This window comes from Oncorhynchus mykiss, chromosome 9, assembly GCF_013265735.2.
Source record: "Oncorhynchus mykiss isolate Arlee chromosome 9, USDA_OmykA_1.1, whole genome shotgun sequence".
Classification (NCBI taxonomy): Eukaryota; Metazoa; Chordata; class Actinopteri; order Salmoniformes; family Salmonidae; genus Oncorhynchus; species Oncorhynchus mykiss.
In genome coordinates, this window is record NC_048573.1 from 25,426,398 (window position 1) to 25,445,842 (window position 19,445).

Sequence of the window (19,445 nt, forward strand, 5' to 3'; positions counted from 1 at the left end):
AGGTCTGGGCCACGCGCTAATTAGAAACTCCCACGTTTCCCCTGAAGTCAAAACAGGAAGCTCAATTTCACACCGGAAGTGTATTGGTTGGGGTTAACCATGATTTAATTTTTTAAAATTTACAATACAGACAAAAAGTCCGTGTTTTTCATAGAAAAACGGTAATTTTCCGCTTTATAATTATGCAAAACAACCAAACTCCAAGCGGAGACTCATAAAGCAACGAAAGTCTGTTTACAATTTAACGCCTGCTGGCCGTTCTTCATTGAGTTAGCAATTCTAGTTACCAACTAGCATAGCCAGATTAAACGCAACGTTAGCTAGCTGATGGTGAATTAATGCAATTTACTATAGCTATGATTATGTATTTCTATTAGCAACAAAGTAAATGTTTGAAGAAAACAACATGTTCAGTTCCTAGCTGGTAATTGTCACTTTTTTATTGCTGCATGTAGCTAGCATGTAGCAACATATTCTCTCCATTCTGCTGCATTCAGCTGGCCCCTCCACTGCCTGTCACCATGCCTGCTCTGCTGGACAGACCGAAGCTGTCCAACGCTATGGCCAGAGCCCTCCACAAACACATAATGAGAGAAAGGGAGCGTAAAAGACAAGGTGAGATATCACAAGGCTTTGCTTGACTAATGCATTCCTCACCAACCGTAACTGGAAGCCTGATTTGCTTCCAGAATTATCTTGTTGGAATTGGTGCACATTTCTCATTGTTCTCAAGGTGATTTATTTTCTTCCTAATCTCAGAGGAGGAAGAGGTGGACAAGATGATGGAGCAGAAGATGAAAGAGGAAGAAGAGAGAAAGAGAACAAAAGAGATAGAGGAGAGGATGTCCTTGGAGGAGACCAAAGAACAGGTCAGAGAAAGTCATAACAACATACAAACAGATGGGGCTCAATCAGAGAAATAACTTGTTCACCTTAACCCTCTCTTCCCCTCCCTTTTCCTCCTCACAGGTGATGAAGATGGGGGAGAAACTGCAGGGACTTCAGGAGGAGAAGCATCAGCTCTTCCTCCAGCTGAAGAAGGTCCTGCACGAGGAGGAGAAGAGACGCAGGAAGGAGCAGAGGTGAGAGGAATTGAGCCTCTATGACTCCTCGGGTGCATCTTAATCTTAAGTGGCTTTCTTTCCTTGTCTTCTTTCCTTAATATTTACCGACATGGAAACAGCTTAGGTGAAAACAGTTTGGATGCCTGGATGTGTCTAGAAATGTGCTTTCACCGGTCAAGCTTCCTTAACATAGTGTCCTTTTTTGCTTTTGTTTTAAAGGCTCTTAAAATCCCATGTATTACTATTGTTATTATTATAACGTTAATGTAGGTGTAGAAAAGGTCAAGGTCAAGGATCCACTTTAGATGATTGAAATGCAATACTCCCAGTTTGGATTAGGAATGTGATTGTAGTAAGGCCATAGATATCAGGATTTGCTGATTGTTTGAGTTCTCCTGTCAGATATCTCACCTGTTTTTACCTCTCCTGCAGTGACATCACAACACTGACGTCAGCCAGCTACCAGCCCAGTCTAACCGTGCACACAGGACAGCATCTCCTTAACATTGAATGTAAGGTTTAGCCTACATCTGTTCATAAATGCAATCCCCTATCAATTACATAATAATCATAATAATATGGTCATCTACCAGACCTTTTGATTTTCAATATATGTGGCACATTGTTTCTCTCCACAAATGTCTTCAGTGACTTCACTGACACCTGTCACTTCACTATACTCCTCCCTCATCCCTTTTTTTGTTCTCTCTTCCTTCTGTCAGGCAGTCCAGTCAGTCACAACAGGGCCGGGGGACTGCTGTCGGAGCGCAGTAAGCAGTTGTTTCCAACACCGGTCAACCCGGTGAGTGGCAACTGGCAAGCCCTCCGCATGTGTAATATCCTTTCTAACCATTTGAGAGCTTTCTATGAAGCACACTTTTCACTTGTGTCTGAGGAGCAATGTGGTCAATAAATGGAGTTCCAGACATCACTATTCGGCCCAAGCTGGAATCAAATCCTTAACTCTGTAGTTCCAAACACCACGCCCCTACCCACTGAGCCATAGAAAATGTCAATGATGCCAACAGACGCATAACCCGTGCTCTGTGTGATTTGCTTAGAGTGACCGTTTCACTCTCCTCGCTCCACAGGGCCGTCACTACCAGAACCAGGCTGGGTTCAGTGCGGGCCCGGCTGAGCACGGACAGTTTGGGGGTAGTCAGTCGGTCCACGAGAGCTACGGCGTGGCCCAGACACAACACCCCTCCACCTACGCCCCCGGCCCCTCTGTACCTGTTAGCTTTGCCAGCAGCTCCCAGATCAGAGGTAGGATGTGTGTAGCTGGGATTTTAATTTGAAATTCAGTTAAGTTGAATTTTGTTTTCAGACCTGATTTGCTAGTTTTTAATTTAGTTTTAGTTGTATAAAATATTTTGTCTTTGTTTTAGTGTAAGGGAGAAAACATTTGTGGGAGGCTAGGAGCCATTTGCGTTGAATAGTTTGTGGAGATATTGCCAGTGGGGGGTTGTAATACTTCAGGTGATGGGTCAGGTCATAGGTTAGGTTTGAAATATAAAGGAAATCTCAATGTGACTTGGTTTTAAAAGGAATAGCACTGAAGCTGGTGCAAAAACATATGGTGGAAGGAAACTGAACATAGTTCATGATGGTTTTTATTTTATTTAGTTTTGGAGTGAAATATAATCATTTCAGTATAACTTTAGTTTTTCAAATGGGTTTGTTAATTTATCTTATTTCAGTTTACGAAATAGATTATAGCATCCTAACAGGTTTACTGTTGCCTTAAACTATTCATGTCCATAACAAACATTTTTCAATAGGGGAGAGTGGGATAGGTTCTGCCACGTTTTACATTCCGCATCACTCAGTCAAGGGAAATAAAGTATTCTTTCTAACAAAGATATCTATACTGAACAAAAATATAAACGCAACATTTAAAATTCTCAGATTTTTCTGAGTTACAGTTCATATGAAGAAATCAGTCAAAATGAAATAAATTCATTTTGGATTTATGGATTTCACATGACCGGGATAATCAGATATGCATACAGTGCCTTGCGAAAGTATTCGGCCCCCTTGAACTTTGCGACCTTTTGCCACATTTCAGGCTTCAAACATAAAGATATAAAACTGTATTTTTTTGTGAAGAATCAACAACAAGTGGGACACAATCATGAAGTGGAACGACATTTATTGGATATTTCAAACTTTTTTAACAAATCAAAAACTGAAAAACTGATACTCCTTCCTTTTCAATATTATCGCTTGCACAGTGCTCCTTGGGATGTTTAAAGCTTGGGAAATCTTTTTGTATCCAAATCCGGCTTTAAACTTCTTCACAGTTTTTGATTTGTTAAAAAAGTTTGAAATATCCAATAAATGTCGTTCCACTTCATGATTGTGTCCCACTTGTTGTTGATTCTTCACAAAAAAATACAGTTTTATATCTTTATGTTTGAAGCCTGAAATGTGGCAAAAGGTCGCAAAGTTCAAGGGGGCCGAATACTTTCGCAAGGCACTGTATGTTGGTCACAGATACCTTAAAAACAAATATGGCCTCACAATGGGCCTCAGGAACTTGTCACTGTAATTTTGTGCATTCAAATTGCCATTGATAAAATGCAATTGTGTTTGTTGTTCGAAGCTTATGCCTGCCCATACCACCTCCACTATGTGGCACTATGTTCACAACGTTGACATCGGCATACCGATCGCCCACACATCGCCATACACATGGTCTGCGGTTGTGAGGCCGGTTGGATATAGTGCCAAATTCTCTAAAACGACGTTGGAGGAAGCTTATGGTAGAGAAATGAACATTGAATTCTCTGGCAACAGCTCTGGTGGACATTCCTACAGTCAGCATACCAATTGCCCACTCCCTCAAATCTTGAGACATGTGGTATAATGTTGTGACAACTGCACATTTTAGAGTGGTCTTATATTGTCCCCAGCACAAGGTGCACCTGTGTAATGATCATGCTGTTTAATCACTTTCCAAATATGCAACACCTGTCAGGTAGATGTCTTGGATCTTTTATTTCAGCTCATGAAACATGGGACCGACACTTTACATGTTGCTTTATATTTTTGTTCTGTTTACATATATTTCAGAATGTTGTGAATCCTTGGAAGTAATCAGAATTCATGTAAACATTACAGTTTTGAAAACATAACTGTCCAAAAAAAGTGGTCTCTTGGCACAACTTACCCTGGGTATGGGGTAAACTGAGCCGTGGGACAGGGACAAGTTAAGCCACCTACAAATGTCTGTACTTAATGAAATATTACAACTACCTTTTTAAAACCATGTCTATGTTTTATATACAGTGTATTACAGTGCATTCAGAAAGTATTCATACCCCTTGACTTATTCCAAATTTTGTTGTGTTACAGCCTGAATTCATTTTGGTAATTGTATTGAAAATGTAATACAGAAATGTACTATTTCCATAAGTATTCACAACCCTTAGTCAATACTTTGTAGAAGCACGTTTGGCAGTGATTACAGCTGCGAGTCATTCTGGGTAAGTCTCTAAAAGCTTTCCCCACCTGGATTGTGCAACATTTGTCCATTATTCTTTTCAAAATTCTGTCAAATTGGTTGTTGATCATTGCTAGACAACCATTTTCAAGTCTTGTCATAGATTTTCAAGAAGATTTCATTCAAAACTCTAGCTCGGCCACTCAGGAACATTCGCTCTCTTCTTGGTAAGCAATTCCAGTGTAGATTGTTCCTTGTTATTGTTATTGTCCAGGTTATTGTCCTGCTGAAAGGTGAATTAATCTCCCCGTGTCTGGTGGAAAGCAGACTGAACCAGGTTTCCCTCTAAGATTTTGCCTGTGCTTAGCTCCATCCTGTTTCTTTTTTTATCCTGAAAAACTCCCCAGTCCTTAATGATAACAAGCATAACCATAACATGATGCAGCCACCACTATTCTTGAAATTATGGAGAGTGGTACTTAGTAATGGACAAATCCAACATAACACTTTCAGGACAAAAAGTGTATTACTTTGCCACATTTGTTTTGCAGTATTACTTCAGTGCCTTGTTGCAAACAGGATGCATGTTTTGGAATATTTGAATTCTGTGCAGGATTCCTTCTTTTCACGCTGTCAATTAGGTTAGTATTCTGGAGTAACTACAATGTTGTTGATCTGTCCTCAGTTTCCTATCACAGCCATTAAACTCTGTTTTAGTCACCATTGGCCTCATGATGAAATCCCTAAGGGTTTTCCTTCCTCTCCGGCAACTGCGTTAGGAAGCATGCATCTATCTTTGTAGTGACTGGGTGTATTGATACACCATCCAAAGTGTAATTAAGAACTTTACAATTTTCAAAGGGATATTCAATGTCTACTTTTAAATAGATTTTTACCCAGCTAGCAATAGGTGCCCTTCTTTACGAGGCATTGGAAAACGTCCCTGGTCTTTGTGGTTGAATGACTAGTGTTTGAAATTCATCGATCGACTGAGGGACCTTAGAGATAATTGTATGTGTGGGGTAAAGAGATGAGGTGGTCATTAAAAAAAATCATGTTTAACACTATTATTGCACACAGTGAGTCCATGCAGATGTGTCTTGTTAAGCACAATTTTACTCCTGAACTTATTTAGTCGTTCCCTAACAGAGGTGGATGCCTATTATTTCTCCTTTTCATTTTTAATTAATTTGTTAAAACAAATTCTAAAAACGTAACTCCTGTGACAAAACCAATCTGAATGTAATCTATAACACAGCAAAATGTGGAAAAAGTCAAGGGTTGTGAATACTTGCTGAAGGACCTGTATATGCTTTTAAACAATTTAATTCTTAAATGTATAAAAAAAAAAGACAGATGCTGATCATTGAGAAAATTTGAACAAATAATTCTAAGCACAACTTTGATTGACAGTGGAGGTATGATAGATGACGTCAATGTGGCCTGTCTAGACACTTGTACTAACTATGTTGAAACAATTTCTTGAGTTTCCACCAAACAGAATTTGTTCTGTGGCACGTGTTAATATTGTACTAAAGATAGTACTAGGATGTGAATGGGTTAATACCTTAATACCCAATTTGATTGTTTCTGTTTCCTGCCTAGGTGTGTCTGCATTCCAGGCAATGCAGTACCTCCCTCATCAGCAGCCAGGCTATGCTGTTCATAGTCACTTCACATCCCAGCCTGGATTCATCCCTGGTGCCGGAATACCCCTTCAGAAGCAGTTGGAACATGCCAACCAACAGTCTGGCTTCACTGACGCGGTAAGACCACTGGTCAGACAGATAGGGGGGAAGATGCACTTTCAAGATGTGCCTATTATATAAGATTGAGTTCTCTATTCAACCAATACACTTAGTTGTGAATCTGTTTTAATGTTTAAGTGCTTAGTGCACAAATGTCAATTCAAATCGGAGTCCTCACTCTTACCTCTTGTCCTTTCCGTGTCTTTCCCTAAACTCCTCTTGTGTTTTTCCAGGGTGCTCTGAGACCCATGCACCCCCAAGCCCTCCATACGTCCGCTGCTAGCCTGCTCCCTACTCCCTCCATGGCTGTCCAGATCCCCACTCCCAAGGTACACCTCATTACCCCCTCCCTACCCCACATCTTACTGTTACAGCCCACTGTTGATCCATCACCCCCATCAGAAATATGAGTGCCTCAGAAAGAGGTTATTTTGGGAAAAGTTGGTTATTGCTTTACTCGTGCTCTTTATTAAAGCATAGATTGAAAAGTGATTTGTATTTTTGTTTTCTTGCACAATTTGTCCAAGCTCTCATAGCCAAAGCCAGAGGAAAACCAGTGTGAATCTTGAGTATGAAATAATCTTAACAGTGAACGCAAACATCTTTAATGTGTCAACTATAATATTCAATTTAAATTATTACTTGGTCATTTAAAATATGCATGGTTTAGCTTAAAGGTCTTAGCTGTTGCTTGATAACATTTAATTGGCGTTGTTCCGTCCACCAGGCCCCTTTCCAGAGCTCTCCCCAAGCGGCTCCCCGCAACGCTTTCCTCCCCCACACCCAGAGTGGACAGAGATTCTATCAACACAGCAAGTAACCATGGTTACCTGCCCAAACTACCTTTACCAGGAGTTCTTATCGTTGAGATTTCATAGGCTTCTAGAAGACTGGAATTATGGGACAGTAAAACTTGGATTTTAATGGTTGATTGTAAAGCCCAAACCTACAGGCTTGACTTTTTGTAGTAATATTTCTTGTATAGTTTATTTTGTTAGTGCTGTATTACTTTAGTTTTAGAGGCCTAGGTGTTCTAGGAAACCATTTTCTCCACTGTGAAACTGTATAGTGTTATACTTTGTCAATTTGATTGTGTCTTTGGATGTATTACCTTAAACTATTATGTCCGTGAAATAAATAAATAAAGCACACACCATTTCTAACAATTTGTGTCTTCTTTAATTTGTTTTGGGGCGGGTAGACATTCTGCACATTTTGGACTTTTGTGAATGCAAAAACCAAATGCCATAACTTTTTCTCATTCAGGAGTTTGTACAAAGTAATAATGGGTCAAAAACTTGATGCTTCTCTCTATAGGTGACCCAGTGTGTCTACTAGCTAGCTACCTGCCCTGTTGGCAGCCCCTGTCGATAAGGTCTTTGCCCAGCCTTTGAGGGTAATGGAAGATAAGGGGCCGATTGCGCAAAGAAAGGACTTAGTCTTGTGCACGGACTTGATCAGATATCTGAAAGACTGAAATTGACACTGGAATTGGGTTGCTAGTTTCATTTCTCCCAAATGCTACTGTGTGACACTTGTTCAACTCCTACTCAAAGAACTGGCCCCAGATTCACAAAACACTTACATAAGAATATTCTTAAGAAAAAAATTCCTTAATATCTTAAGATTTTAGGATTTTCCTACAAACTTCTCATATCTTGTTAGTCTTCTTAAATCGGTTGCCTAGCAACAACATTTATCTAGCAAAGGCAATCCTATTTTCTACTGAGATTACTGTTCTAGTATGTTCTTGGGTTTAAAATAATAAATACTGAAACTTTCAGATGAGGTTTGTGAGTGAATTAAACATGTTCAATTGCTTTCATGAGCTTTTTCTCTCACTGCCCTGAGTTCAAGACAAAGGGTTTAGCTATCTTGGAATTAGGAACAAATCCCCAAACTTTATATTCAAGAATCTAATTTCTTCTTAACTTCTTATTTAAAAGGAGAAACATAAGAAATAGTGCAAGTACATTTCCAATAACCTTTTTTGAGGAATAGCAACTCTGTTTACCTTTCATCATAAGTCTATAGTTAAGGAAAAAATGGCTGGTAAGACATTTCTTCTTAAGAAGGTTTTGTGAATCTGGGCCCTGGTCCTAGCATGTAAATCATGACACGTTTTTTTAACAGACAGGTTTAGGTGCTATACATTACACAAAATATTGAACAAGACAGAAGGGGCTCATTCAGAAGGGCGGATCACTCAGAACGTCAGATAGAAATGGAACGTATAGACCTGACACAATCTCCATGTTCTAGAACTGGCACCAATTTCAATGCTGTATGCTATATTTCTATTGTAACATTCCAAGCACAGTGCTCCCGCTGAATGAGCTCCTAAACAGAACAGCATCCATCACTCATGCATAGAGTTGAAGAAGCCCTTGATGAATCGGAAAAATGTACAAAACAGACATTTGTGAGATTCTCACCCCTCCTCCCTTGACTAGGTACAGTAGTTACTTACGCCCTGCCCTCATAGGCGGCAATTTGTTTGTGAGAAAACACTTCTTTCTCTATTCTACCTTCTCTCTCCGTTTCATCTGTACAGGTGTGTGTGTGTGTGTGTGTGTGTGTGTGTGTGTGTGTGTGTGTGTGTGTGTGTGTGTGTGTGTGTGTGTGTGTGTGTGTGGAGAGAATGTTTTGCCATTTCCAATTATTTATTGAATTGCGTTCCTAATTTAACCCAGAGAAGGGCGAGAAAGTACAGTGAGAGGGAGAGAGATTACAAAAACAAAAGTGGGAGAATAGCATTGACGTGGCCTTACTCCCTCCCTTTTCCAGGTCCAGTGCATCTTGTTAACTCCTGAAAGAGAGTGGGGAGGACAAGGAAAGTACAGGGGTAGGATAGGTAGAAAAGGGGGGAAAAGGGAAGATGAAGTGATTGAGGAAGAGACACGTAGGGATAGGAAGGAGACACGGGAAGAAAGAAAACAAAGTGGATAGGATAATTTAGTGTGCATCAATACGAAACAGTTCACAAGTGCATTGAGGTACATACAGTATGGACTCTGAACATTCAAAAAATACAAAGATCCTTTCACATACCATCAAAATACAGTAACCCACCACACATTTAACAACCTTGACCTCACATAGTACACATTTCATATACAGTGAGCTCCAAAGGTATTGGGACAGTGACACATTTGTTGTTTCGGCTCTGTACTCCAGCACTTTGGATTTGAGATGATACAATTACTATGAGGTTGAAGTGTAGACAGCTTTGATTTGAGGGTTTTTTCATCCATATTGGGTGAACCGTTTATAAATTACAGCACTTTTTGTACATAGTCCCCCCCATTTTAGTATTGGGACAAATTCATACGTGCAATGATTAGTTAGATCAAGTTGTGACTACAAACCTGTTTGGTGCATTTGTTGTATGTTTTGGTTGTATTTCAGATTATTTTGTGCACAATAGAAATGAGTGGTAAACAATGTATTGTGTCATTTTATGAATCATTTTTATTGTAACTAAGAATAGAATATGATTCTAAACACTTCTACCTTAATGTGGATGCTACCATGATTACGGACAATCCTGAATGAATCGTGAATAACGATGAGTGAGAAAGTTAGAGACATAAAAATTGCTAACCTCCCCTGTTATTGTAATGGTGTGAGGTTAGAAGGTATTGGTGGTATGATATTTGTGCAACTAGCTTTCTCCATCATTAATCATTATGCATCCAACACGTTTGTAGAGTCACAAGCTTTGTGTATTCATTGGGCTCTAAGAATATGGAGCCAAATCCTCAACTTTTGACTACTTTAATACACATAAGTGAATTTGTCCCAATACTTTTGGTCCCCTAAAATGGAGGGGGGAATATGTACAAAACGCTTTGTCATTTCTAAACGGTCCACCCCGATATCAAAGAAAATACCCTCAAAATTAAAGCGGACAGTCTGCACTTTAACCTCATAGTCATTATCATTTCAGAACCAAAACAACCAAAAATGTGTCGCTGTCCCAATACATTTGGAGCTCACTGTCCCAATACTTTTGGAGCTCACTGTAAATACACCATTACATTCACACAAATTCACCAAGCATTGGAATCTATATAAAACAACTCTTTATATATACACATGTGCTCATACATAAATACTGTAAATAAATAACAACATATGTAAGCAAGTAATACGTGCATAAGGGGTAGGCAAGTCCATTGCTGTAACAGTACTGTACCTTTCACAGATTTCATATAATATACGGTGCATTCGGTAAGTATTCAGTCCCCTTGACTTTTTCCACATTTTGTTACGTTACAGCCTTATTCTAAGATTGATTAAATAGTCCCCCCCTCATCAATCTACTCACAATACCCCATAATGACAAAGCAAAAACTTTTTTTTGTTGTTGACATTTTAGCAAATTTATTTAAAAAAATAAAAACTGAAATATTACAGAAACAAGATTCTCTGGTCTGATGAAACCAAGATTGAACTCTTTGGACTGAATTCCAAGCGTCACGTCGGGAGGAAACCTGGCACCATCCCTACTGTGAAGCATGGTGGTGGCAGCATCATGCTGTGGGGATGTTTTTCAGCGGCAGGGACTGGGAGACTAGTCAGGATCGAGGGAAAGATGAACGGGCCAAAGTACAGAGAGATCCTTGATGAAAACCTGCTCCAGAGCGCTCAGAAGGTTCATCTACCAACAGGACAACGACCCTAAGCACATAGCCAAGGCAACGCAGGAGTGCCTATTGGACAAGTCTCTGAATGTCCTTGAGTGGCCCAGCCAGAGCCCGGACTTGAACCCGATCGATCTCTGGAGAGACCTGAAAATAGCTGTGCAGCAACGCTCCCCATCCAACGTGACAGAGCTTGAGAGGATCTGCAGAGAAGAATGGGAGAAAGAAACGAAAGAAACTCCCCAAATACAGGAGCGTCATACCTAAGAAGACTCGAGGCTGTAATCGTTGCCAAAGGTGCTTCAACAAAGTACTGAGTAAATACTTATGTAAATGTGATATTTCAGTTTTCTTTTGTATTTTATTTGCAAACATTTCTAAAAACCTGTTTTTGCTTTGTCATTATGGGGTTTTGTGTAAATTGATGAGGAAAAAAACAATTTAATCCATTTCAGAATAAGGCTGTAACGTAAGAAAATGTGGAAAAAGTCAAGGGGTCTGAATACTTTCCGAATGCAATGTACATGGAAAAACAAGACATCCCCAGTATATTGTATAGTACTCTTAAACAATTCCCTTGTTTCAACATGTTTTTCAAAACAGACATATACTGTAGTGTGACTGAAGACTACAACCAGGTAAACCAACAGTAACATTTCAAACACAGGAGGCTGCTGAGGGGAGGACGGTTCATAATAATGGCACATTGTCCATGTGTTTGATGCCATTCCATTTGCGCCGTTACAGACATTATTATGTATTTGATACCATTCCACCTATTCCACTCCAGCCTTTCCAAAGAGCCCGTCCTCCACCAATTAAGATGCCACCAACCTCCTGTGATATAAAAACAAATAAATAAGTTGCCTGGGGGACCAGCCAAAGTGTTTCAGTGCGTCCTTAGGCAAAGTAAAACATGTACCTAAGCTTGGCTGATAAAAAAAGACATACAAATAAATAAGATACATTCAGAAAGACCTTGATCAACATTAACCATAACTCCTGTTGTGCCAACGTCTCTGTAGTTCAAGGTCTTGAATAGAGATGTTCTCCAAAAAGCAGTCTTGGAGTTGCCTTCCCCTTGGTCCATAGACATACAGTGTTATGTACGTGTAACCTGGCAATGCACGTGCATGTTAAAAAGTGTCCTGTGGCATCACACACACACACACACACACACACACACACACACACACACACACACACACACACACACACACACACACACACACACACACACACACACACACACACACACACACACACACACACACACACACACACACACACACACACACACACACGTGTGTCCAGGCACTTTTGTCACAGGCAGTGTGTGTATGAGGTGACATGTAGTTCAGTTGGGATACTGAAAGCCTTTGCATTTACCTGCAGTGTCTTATTTAGCCATGGCCTTGATGGCAACTGCAGCCTCCTCATTCATCGCAGACAGAACAGTGATCTGGGAAACAAACAAAAATACATTCATTTTAATTAGCAGAACAGTGTAGTAGAAGTAAACTAGGTGTGTCTATCTTAGGCTGTGACATCATCCCTTTCCCTGAGACTTGAAGCAATTGTTACCCCCAAACCAGTGGAGGCTGCTGAGGGGAGGACGGCTCCTAATCATGGCTGGAACAGAGCAAATTGAATGGAATGTTTTTGATACCATTCCACCTATTTCGCTCCAATCATTACCACGAGCCTGTCCTCCCCAATTAAGGTGCCACCAACCTCCTAAACCATAACACTTTGCAGAGTGCTGCTGAGAGCATGATATCGATTCCCAGTAGAGACTGGTATGTGCTACATACTGTACAGTCTTACTCCCAAATTCCATGTATCCCTTGTCCTGCCAGTCTTCACTGATAAGTGAGGGTATTTGTGTACTCTGCTAATTTTAACTATTCGTGACAGGGACATTCAATTCCCGGAAGTAATGTAAGTATACAGGTTCAATATGACTATAGCAGCTATAATACGTACGGAATCAGTGGTGGAAAAAGTACTCAATTGTCATTCCTCAGTATAAGTAAAGATACCGTAGTGGAAAATGACTTATGTGAAAGTCACCCAGTAAAATACTACTTCAGTAAAAGTCTTAAAGTGTTTGGTTTTAAATATACTAAAGTATCAAAAGTTAAAGTAAAAAACATTTTGTGTTTTTAAATTTACGGATAGCCAGGGACACACTCCAACACTCATTTACAAACAAAGCATTTGTATTTGGTGAATCCACCAGATCAGAGGCAGTAGAGATGACCAGGGATGTTATCTTCATTGGTGTGCGAATTGGACCATTTTCCTGTCCTGCTAAGCATTCAAAATGTAACGAGTACTTTTGGGTGTCAAGGAAAATGTATGGAGTAAAAAGTACAATATTTTCATAAGGAATGTAGTAAAGTAAAAGTTATCAAAAATATGAATAGTAAAGTACAGATAGCCCCCAAAAATACTTAAGTAGTACTTTAAAGTATTTTTACTCAAGTACTTAATCCCATTGTATAGAATTTCCACCAAACACACACTGGGTAAATGGATCAGAAGAGGAGTGGAAAACATGAATCAGATATGTCTACCTACACAACTGCTTATGTAGAGGAGGTACAAAGGACTGAATAAGGACAATAAAATCTCTGGACTTTAGCAAAAGTCCTACTCCCATGCAACACTGTGTCTTACAAAACCGCCATGCTTAATAGCAACGTAGGCAATTTCTTGTCGAAGGGAGAATCATAGAAGAAGTAGGATAAGGAACACCACTGACCAGAATCTCCTCTCCAGCGTCGTACTTGGTTTCAATTTCTTTGCCCATGTCTCCTTCTGGCATCTTCAGGTCCTCTCTCACTTCACCGCTGTCCTGGAGCAGAGACAAGTAACCATCCGTGATCCCAATCAACTGCAAGGGGAAGAGAGGAGGGAGGGAAAGGAGGATGACAGAAAAGACAGAGACGTGTGAAAAGTACTCTCTTTTCATTTCTGACCCTTTTGTAACTGCCCTGTCAATCAATCAATCAATTCGAGCTCCTGTGTGCCCTCCAATCAACCGACTGTCATGTCCACCCACAGTGCCAGAGTCTCCCGCCCGAAAGAGGGTAATAATGAACACAGGAGAAAAAACAGCTACCCACTTGAGGTTCCCTATCCGGCTCGAAGGACCATGAGAAAGTTTGGAACTTGTGCTGGTGTAGGTCAAAGGCATTCCATCCCAGAGTTTTACTAGACACACCACTGTGATTACATTCCCCTACAAACTCCATTATGTGTTCCTCCACCCTCATTGACTTTTCCTCATGGCTTAAACAGCACTGGATTAGTACGGGGAAAATGCTAATGTCTCCACATCCTATTAATAGGCTATAGCAGGGTTCTCCAACTGGCGGCCAGCGGGATGAATTTGGCCCGTGGGTGGTTTTATTTGGCCCCCCAAGTTTTCTGAGCAAAAACATAACATTTCACATTTTCATTGTTGGACATAAAAGACTGTAAAACACCAGTAAATCAGCTCCAAATTATTACATTTTTGGAAATCTGTTCCTAATATTCCCACGCATGCAATTTGCCGACTACAAACGATTTGTATTCATGTTCCGGCCCCCCGATCATCCGCTCAAGATAAAATCAGCCTGCGGCTGAATCTAGTTGATGATCCCTGGGCTATAGGGAGGTTCCACCATACTTCTGACACCTAGTCAATCCTCACAGATCTTCCAGTGTGAGTCAAGCAGGGGATTGAGTCAGGGAATTACAAATAGGGAATCAGAATGCACAAGGGACATCTATTACCAGTGACGTGGCCATTTTGTTTGAGAGTGAGTGTTACCTAATTGGCCATCTCACTCAAACCAGCAATACCTCTTTCTCACTACTTCTCCTTCTCTCCCTCCGTGCTTTCTGTCCCCCTCACTGCTTTGGCCGTTCCAATGTCCTCTCACCTGGTAGTCTAGTCTCTTGATGTTGGGTACGTCCATGTTGTGGGTGGAGGGACAGATATCCTCATACTTCTTTCCGTTGAAGATGTCAATACCAACCATGTGGACCTGCCCATAAAGGAAAGAAAACACAAACTGTTCAGGGAGTTGTAGACACTGCGTACAGACTCAGAAACAAGGGCAAGATAGTATGATGTCAGACACGCCTTCATGTCTGCACACCAGCAAGGGCTATACAAATGGTTACAGTCAAATCGGACACCACTGACCTTAGCGTGGCCGTGTTTGCCGGTCTTGGACGTGGACATCTCCACGATCTTGCAGGGTCGTCCCTTCAGCACCACGAAGCCGTTCTTGCGCAGGGCTGAGCACTGCTGGGGGAAGGTGGCGGATGCCCCGGCATCGCCTGTCTGGAAGTCGACGTCTGCGTCTGCCATACCTGCTGCAGAGGCAATGATGTCACAGGGGGAGGGGGAATGTGGGAAGAGGTTGAAAAAAAAATATGAAAAAAAAAGATTGCCTTTCATGGTTTAACACTCGCACTTGACTTTTCCCTCCCCCTACTAGCACTGACTTTGCTATTGGGGGAAAATGAACTTACTATGACTGACATATGTGGTTGTCCAACCCAGCTATCTTATTAAGATGAATGCACTAACTGTAAGTCGCTCTGGCTAAGAGCGTCTGCTAAATGACAAAATGTAAACATAAAATGTTAATGAGGACTAAGAACTGGTTAATGACACCGCTGGTAATGACATCACTGGTAATGACACCCCTCAGATACTGAGGAGTCCTGGGATTGGGGGAAGGTGGTCCAATTACTCCAAGTGGTCTACTTACCTCTAGCTCCATTCTAATACATATTAGTTGTGGCTTATTCTTGGGAAACTACCTATTTGCTGATACATCTACAATAGATGTTGAAAAGGTTTTGCTAAAGAATAAATAAAAAGAGAGTGTATTCCTGTATTCCTATTTCTAGCAATAAACACATTATTGAGCAATAGAAAAATGATGGCCTACTGCACTTGGTATGATGTTAACACTGTTTGCAGTGTAATGAAGTGTACAGTAGGCCTACACTGTCTCCTATTGTGAATTTTCAAGAATCATTTGAAATGTGTCCAAAAGACCACACTCCAGTGGAATACTTGCATATTTGACTTAATAACGTTAAGAAATGCAACATTATGAATTGAATACAAAAATGAATAAAGAGCTGGTTCACTGACATTAGGAGAAAGAAAAAGATAATATCGAGCTAAATAAAGTAACGAGATAGGGCACCTCTTAACTGGACCAGTCAGCCATTGCCTACTCACTATGAGCAATAGGATATAACACTTTTCTGAAAAATGTATAGGCCTTCTCTATGCTACTTTTGTGCAATTGACACAAACATTGGAACATTTTCAAATAATGGACTATGGAAACAAGTATATTATTTGCCGAGTGTGTGAGTGACTATATATCGCGGCGGAGGAATGCACGCGATTCAAGGAAAGGCCCCATGCCTGGCCAAAAGCAATGCACGCGTGCGTCAGCCTTGGTTATAATGTCAATAATATTATAACGGTCAACTTGCTGTTCTTGGTTGTAACGTCAAGAATATTATAACGGTCAACTTGTTGTTCTTGGTTATAACGTCAATAATATTATAACGGTAAACTTGCTGTTAGAATAATGGCAAAGGTATTGGTGGAAAGTTATATCCATTTAACAGAAAGAGCTACAAAAGTATTGCATCATATAGCATATTCCAATACATTTACTGTGATTTAATTCGGTCTGCAGCCATAGCCTAGGCCTACTGGGAAACGACTGATTATACTGGTAGAGGCTTAACCACGGCGCTTGACACACACAAGGCCAATTTGAGACTATCGGTTGCACGTAAACACACATTCATAATAAGGATATGTTCATTGACATATTAGTAACAGACAAACTGTCGCTGTCACATTTTTATAACACGCGTGTCTTCTCCGCAGTGTAGGAGCCTAGCGCGGCCTAGTGCGCACAAAACGTGAACCGGCTGTCAGTGACGGCATCGTTGCATGCATGCGCACTGCTAGGGGGCTGAGGCCCACTAACTAATATGGGGGCTCCGCTCCAGCCGAGAGGCAAGTGTAACATTGTTGCATGAACCACACAAGGAGAAATCGTGGTCTTGATACACTGAAAAGGCTACGTCGCACATTGCTGATAGGAATGTAGGCTACTAGAGTAAAATGACTAAGCTAATGCGCATGATAAGGCTACGGCGATCATAGCGGTAGGTTTGAGTTTCGGTCCCAAGTTATTTTGGTCAATCTCTATGTGTAAAATCGTCCCACCGAAGATATGCATGACATTATACATTTGATTGGCTGATAGGTAACGGAAACTTTATCAGTGGGCATTGAGCAAGGGCAATTTAACAGCTTATTGCTTACAACAATGCAATGTTGTTTAACAGCTTATTGCTTACAACAATGCAATGTAGGCTATCATCTCATAATGCTCACAAGTGAGCATCTATCTAGAATGAAAATAAGGTGACAGCTATGAGCAGACGAGCATAGGCAATGTTAGTTAGTCTCACGCAAAATCACACCCGTTATATTCACGTTATGATAAGTAGGCTTAACTTACCCGGTGAACTAACGTTTCCACAATTTGTTTACTCTGTTCGCTTTACAAAACTGTCAAACCTTCCCACTTTTTTATGTCTTCCTATTTCTCCCTTCGTCCGTAGCTACCGTTGTCTAGTTGGTGTCTACCGCCGCGATGCCTCTGTCTGTCGTACCTTATCTCCTAAATCAGCTCTCTTCTTCTCTCATTCCAGTAGCTTCCACTATCCTCCCTATTTTGTCCTGCGGCTCCGTCGAAATCGTTCTCGTTGGGGGAGGGGAGGGGGGGCGCATACGCTTGGGTCAGCCGCCAGCCTAAAAAGAGTGGGAACCTTAAACCCACAATGTCCGTAGCCTAGCACTCTCCGCCTTTCGCTCACTCCCTCACCCAGCCTTTCCAAATACCCATGAAATGAACCTAGGCAATATTGTGCTTAGTGCGCAGGCGTGGTCACCCTCAATTCTCAGATTCTAGAACAGGGAGGGGGCGCAATCACCGGAACATCGAATGGAACCTCTCATTCACTGAGCATGGGGCCTCTCTCATTCATTCTAAGGACCGTTATTTTGGGCATAGGTGATATGGGCGCTTTTACGCACCAAGTAAGCACTCTCGGATAATGACCGAAGCCTCGATAAAAATGGATCCCTTATCCTTCACCATATTTCACTTTCAAGGGAACATTAGGATTAATATTGTTTTTAACCTTTTTTTAAAAGTAGATTATGCTTTTAGGGGGTTCTGGTTTTAATGCTCAATACATGTTTCTGATGTAGGCCTAATAACAGCGTCTCATTATTGGCTAAAGTATTTGCTCTTTGTAATAGGCTACCCATGGTGGTATTGCCCCCATGGTGGTATTGACATGGCGGCAGGCAGTCAAAGTCAGTGCGCAGTGATTGGCAGTTCGCGGAGCCGCTGGGTTAAATTTAGCCCAATGAAACATGAATCCGATGACCTATGTGTGGAGGGCTCGAGGGCCAGATGGGAGCTAAGATAAAATGGAGGGATGGGGAGTGTTGAGAGACTGGTGGGCATGCGAGTCAGGGCATGGGTCGGAGCAAAGACCAGGACGGGGGTGCTTGTGCTGACTGATTTGGCGCAGGGCCAACCATGTGTCTAATTTATCACTGACGGCTGCACGAGCTGAAATATCCGCAACAGAGAGACAGGTGCACACAGGGGAGTGGGCCTGTAGTATGACCTGTAGCAACTGACGAGACAAGCAGGATATGGGGCTATTTAGCTTTATTGACTGACCAATTAAAGTACGCCTAAGTAGGAATTAGGCTAGCCGACTTTGTACATAATTGTTGCATTTAAAGAAATATAAGCCATTTTCTCATAGGAGAGGGTAACACCTAGTAGGCATAGTAACCCATTATGATAGACCAGCACACATTAATTACACTTTTGACAATGGCATGCTATTGACAATTTCAGAATACTTTATCAATCATATAGACTATGCCCTCTGGTCAAAACAGCCACGTGAGGCTACATGCATAACACCCAGTGGTTTAAAGTACTTAAGTAAAAAATACTTCAAAGTACTACTTATGTCGTTTTTTGTGGTATCTGTATTTGACTTTACTATTTATATTTTGACAACTTTTACTTCACTACATTCTGAAAGGAAAATAATGTACTTTTTACTCCTGACACCCAAAAGTACTTGTTACATTTTGAAAGGAAAATGGTCCAATTCACACACTTATTAAGAGAACATCCCTGGTCACCCCTACTGCCTCTGATCTGGCGGATTCACTAAACACATACTTTGTTAGGAAATTATTGTCAGTGTTGTAGTGTACCCCTGGCTATCCGTAAAAACAATTAAAAAACTAGAAAATTGTGTTGTCGGGTTTTCAAAATTAAAAGAATTTGAAATTATTAATACTTTTACTTTTGATACTTAAGTACATGTTAGCAATTCCATTTAATAGTGATACTTAAGTATATTTAAAACCAAATAGTTTGAGACTTTTATTCAA

General features: G+C 40.8%; 2 protein-coding genes across 11 annotated transcripts; one reads left to right on the plus strand and one right to left on the minus strand.

The window, feature by feature from the left end:
• LOC110531819 (G protein pathway suppressor 2) lies at positions 1–7,420 on the plus strand. Of its 6 annotated transcripts, XM_036987673.1 has the most exons (11): positions 291–330; positions 498–615; positions 760–869; positions 970–1,082; positions 1,497–1,576; positions 1,787–1,866; positions 2,126–2,330; positions 6,115–6,275; positions 6,491–6,586; positions 6,785–6,826; positions 6,985–7,417. In XM_036987673.1, exons 1-10 carry the CDS (start codon positions 328–330, stop codon positions 6,791–6,793), a joined length of 975 nt encoding a protein of 324 aa, XP_036843568.1. In that variant the 5' UTR covers positions 291–327; the 3' UTR covers positions 6,794–6,826; positions 6,985–7,417. The 6 variants fall into 6 exon arrangements, with proteins under 6 accessions (XP_021470927.2, XP_021470930.2, XP_021470929.2 ...); XM_021615252.2 differs by lacking the exons at positions 291–330; positions 6,785–6,826 and adding an exon at positions 1–161 and having other exon boundaries at positions 6,985–7,420; XM_021615255.2 differs by lacking the exons at positions 291–330; positions 6,785–6,826 and adding an exon at positions 1–161 and having other exon boundaries at positions 2,156–2,330; positions 6,985–7,420.
• LOC110531820 (eukaryotic translation initiation factor 5A-1) lies at positions 7,418–17,854 on the minus strand. Of its 5 annotated transcripts, none has more exons than XM_021615261.2 (6): positions 17,627–17,854; positions 15,105–15,274; positions 14,839–14,943; positions 13,671–13,802; positions 12,293–12,365; positions 7,418–9,066 (listed from the first exon to the last, which is right to left on the minus strand). In XM_021615261.2, the coding sequence occupies exons 2-5, from the start codon at positions 15,270–15,272 to the stop codon at positions 12,303–12,305; spliced, it is 468 nt and encodes a 155-aa protein (XP_021470936.1). In that variant the 5' UTR covers positions 15,273–15,274; positions 17,627–17,854; the 3' UTR covers positions 7,418–9,066; positions 12,293–12,302. The 5 variants fall into 5 exon arrangements, with proteins under 5 accessions (XP_021470936.1, XP_021470935.1, XP_021470934.1 ...); XM_021615260.2 differs by having other exon boundaries at positions 15,105–15,277; positions 17,627–17,853; XM_021615259.2 differs by having other exon boundaries at positions 17,473–17,853.
• Between the last annotated feature and the right edge of the window lie 1,591 nt (positions 17,855–19,445).

Bases quoted from the DNA above. Each gene is read 5' to 3' on its own strand.
- LOC110531820 (XM_021615261.2), bottom strand. From the start codon at position 15,272: ATGGCAGACGCAGACGTCGACTTCCAGACAGGCGATGCCGGGGCATCC. The intron at 14,944-15,104 runs GTCAGTGGTGTC...CTTTATGGGCAG, and splicing joins GCAAACACGGCCACGCTAAG to GTCCACATGGTTGGTATTGA. The intron at 13,803-14,838 runs GTGAGAGGACAT...TTCCCCTTGCAG, and splicing joins TCAAGAGACTAGACTACCAG to TTGATTGGGATCACGGATGG.
- LOC110531819 (XM_036987671.1), top strand. The intron at 1,577-1,786 runs GTAAGGTTTAGC...TCCTTCTGTCAG, and splicing joins GCATCTCCTTAACATTGAAT to GCAGTCCAGTCAGTCACAAC. The intron at 2,331-6,114 runs GTAGGATGTGTG...TTTCCTGCCTAG, and splicing joins CAGCAGCTCCCAGATCAGAG to GTGTGTCTGCATTCCAGGCA.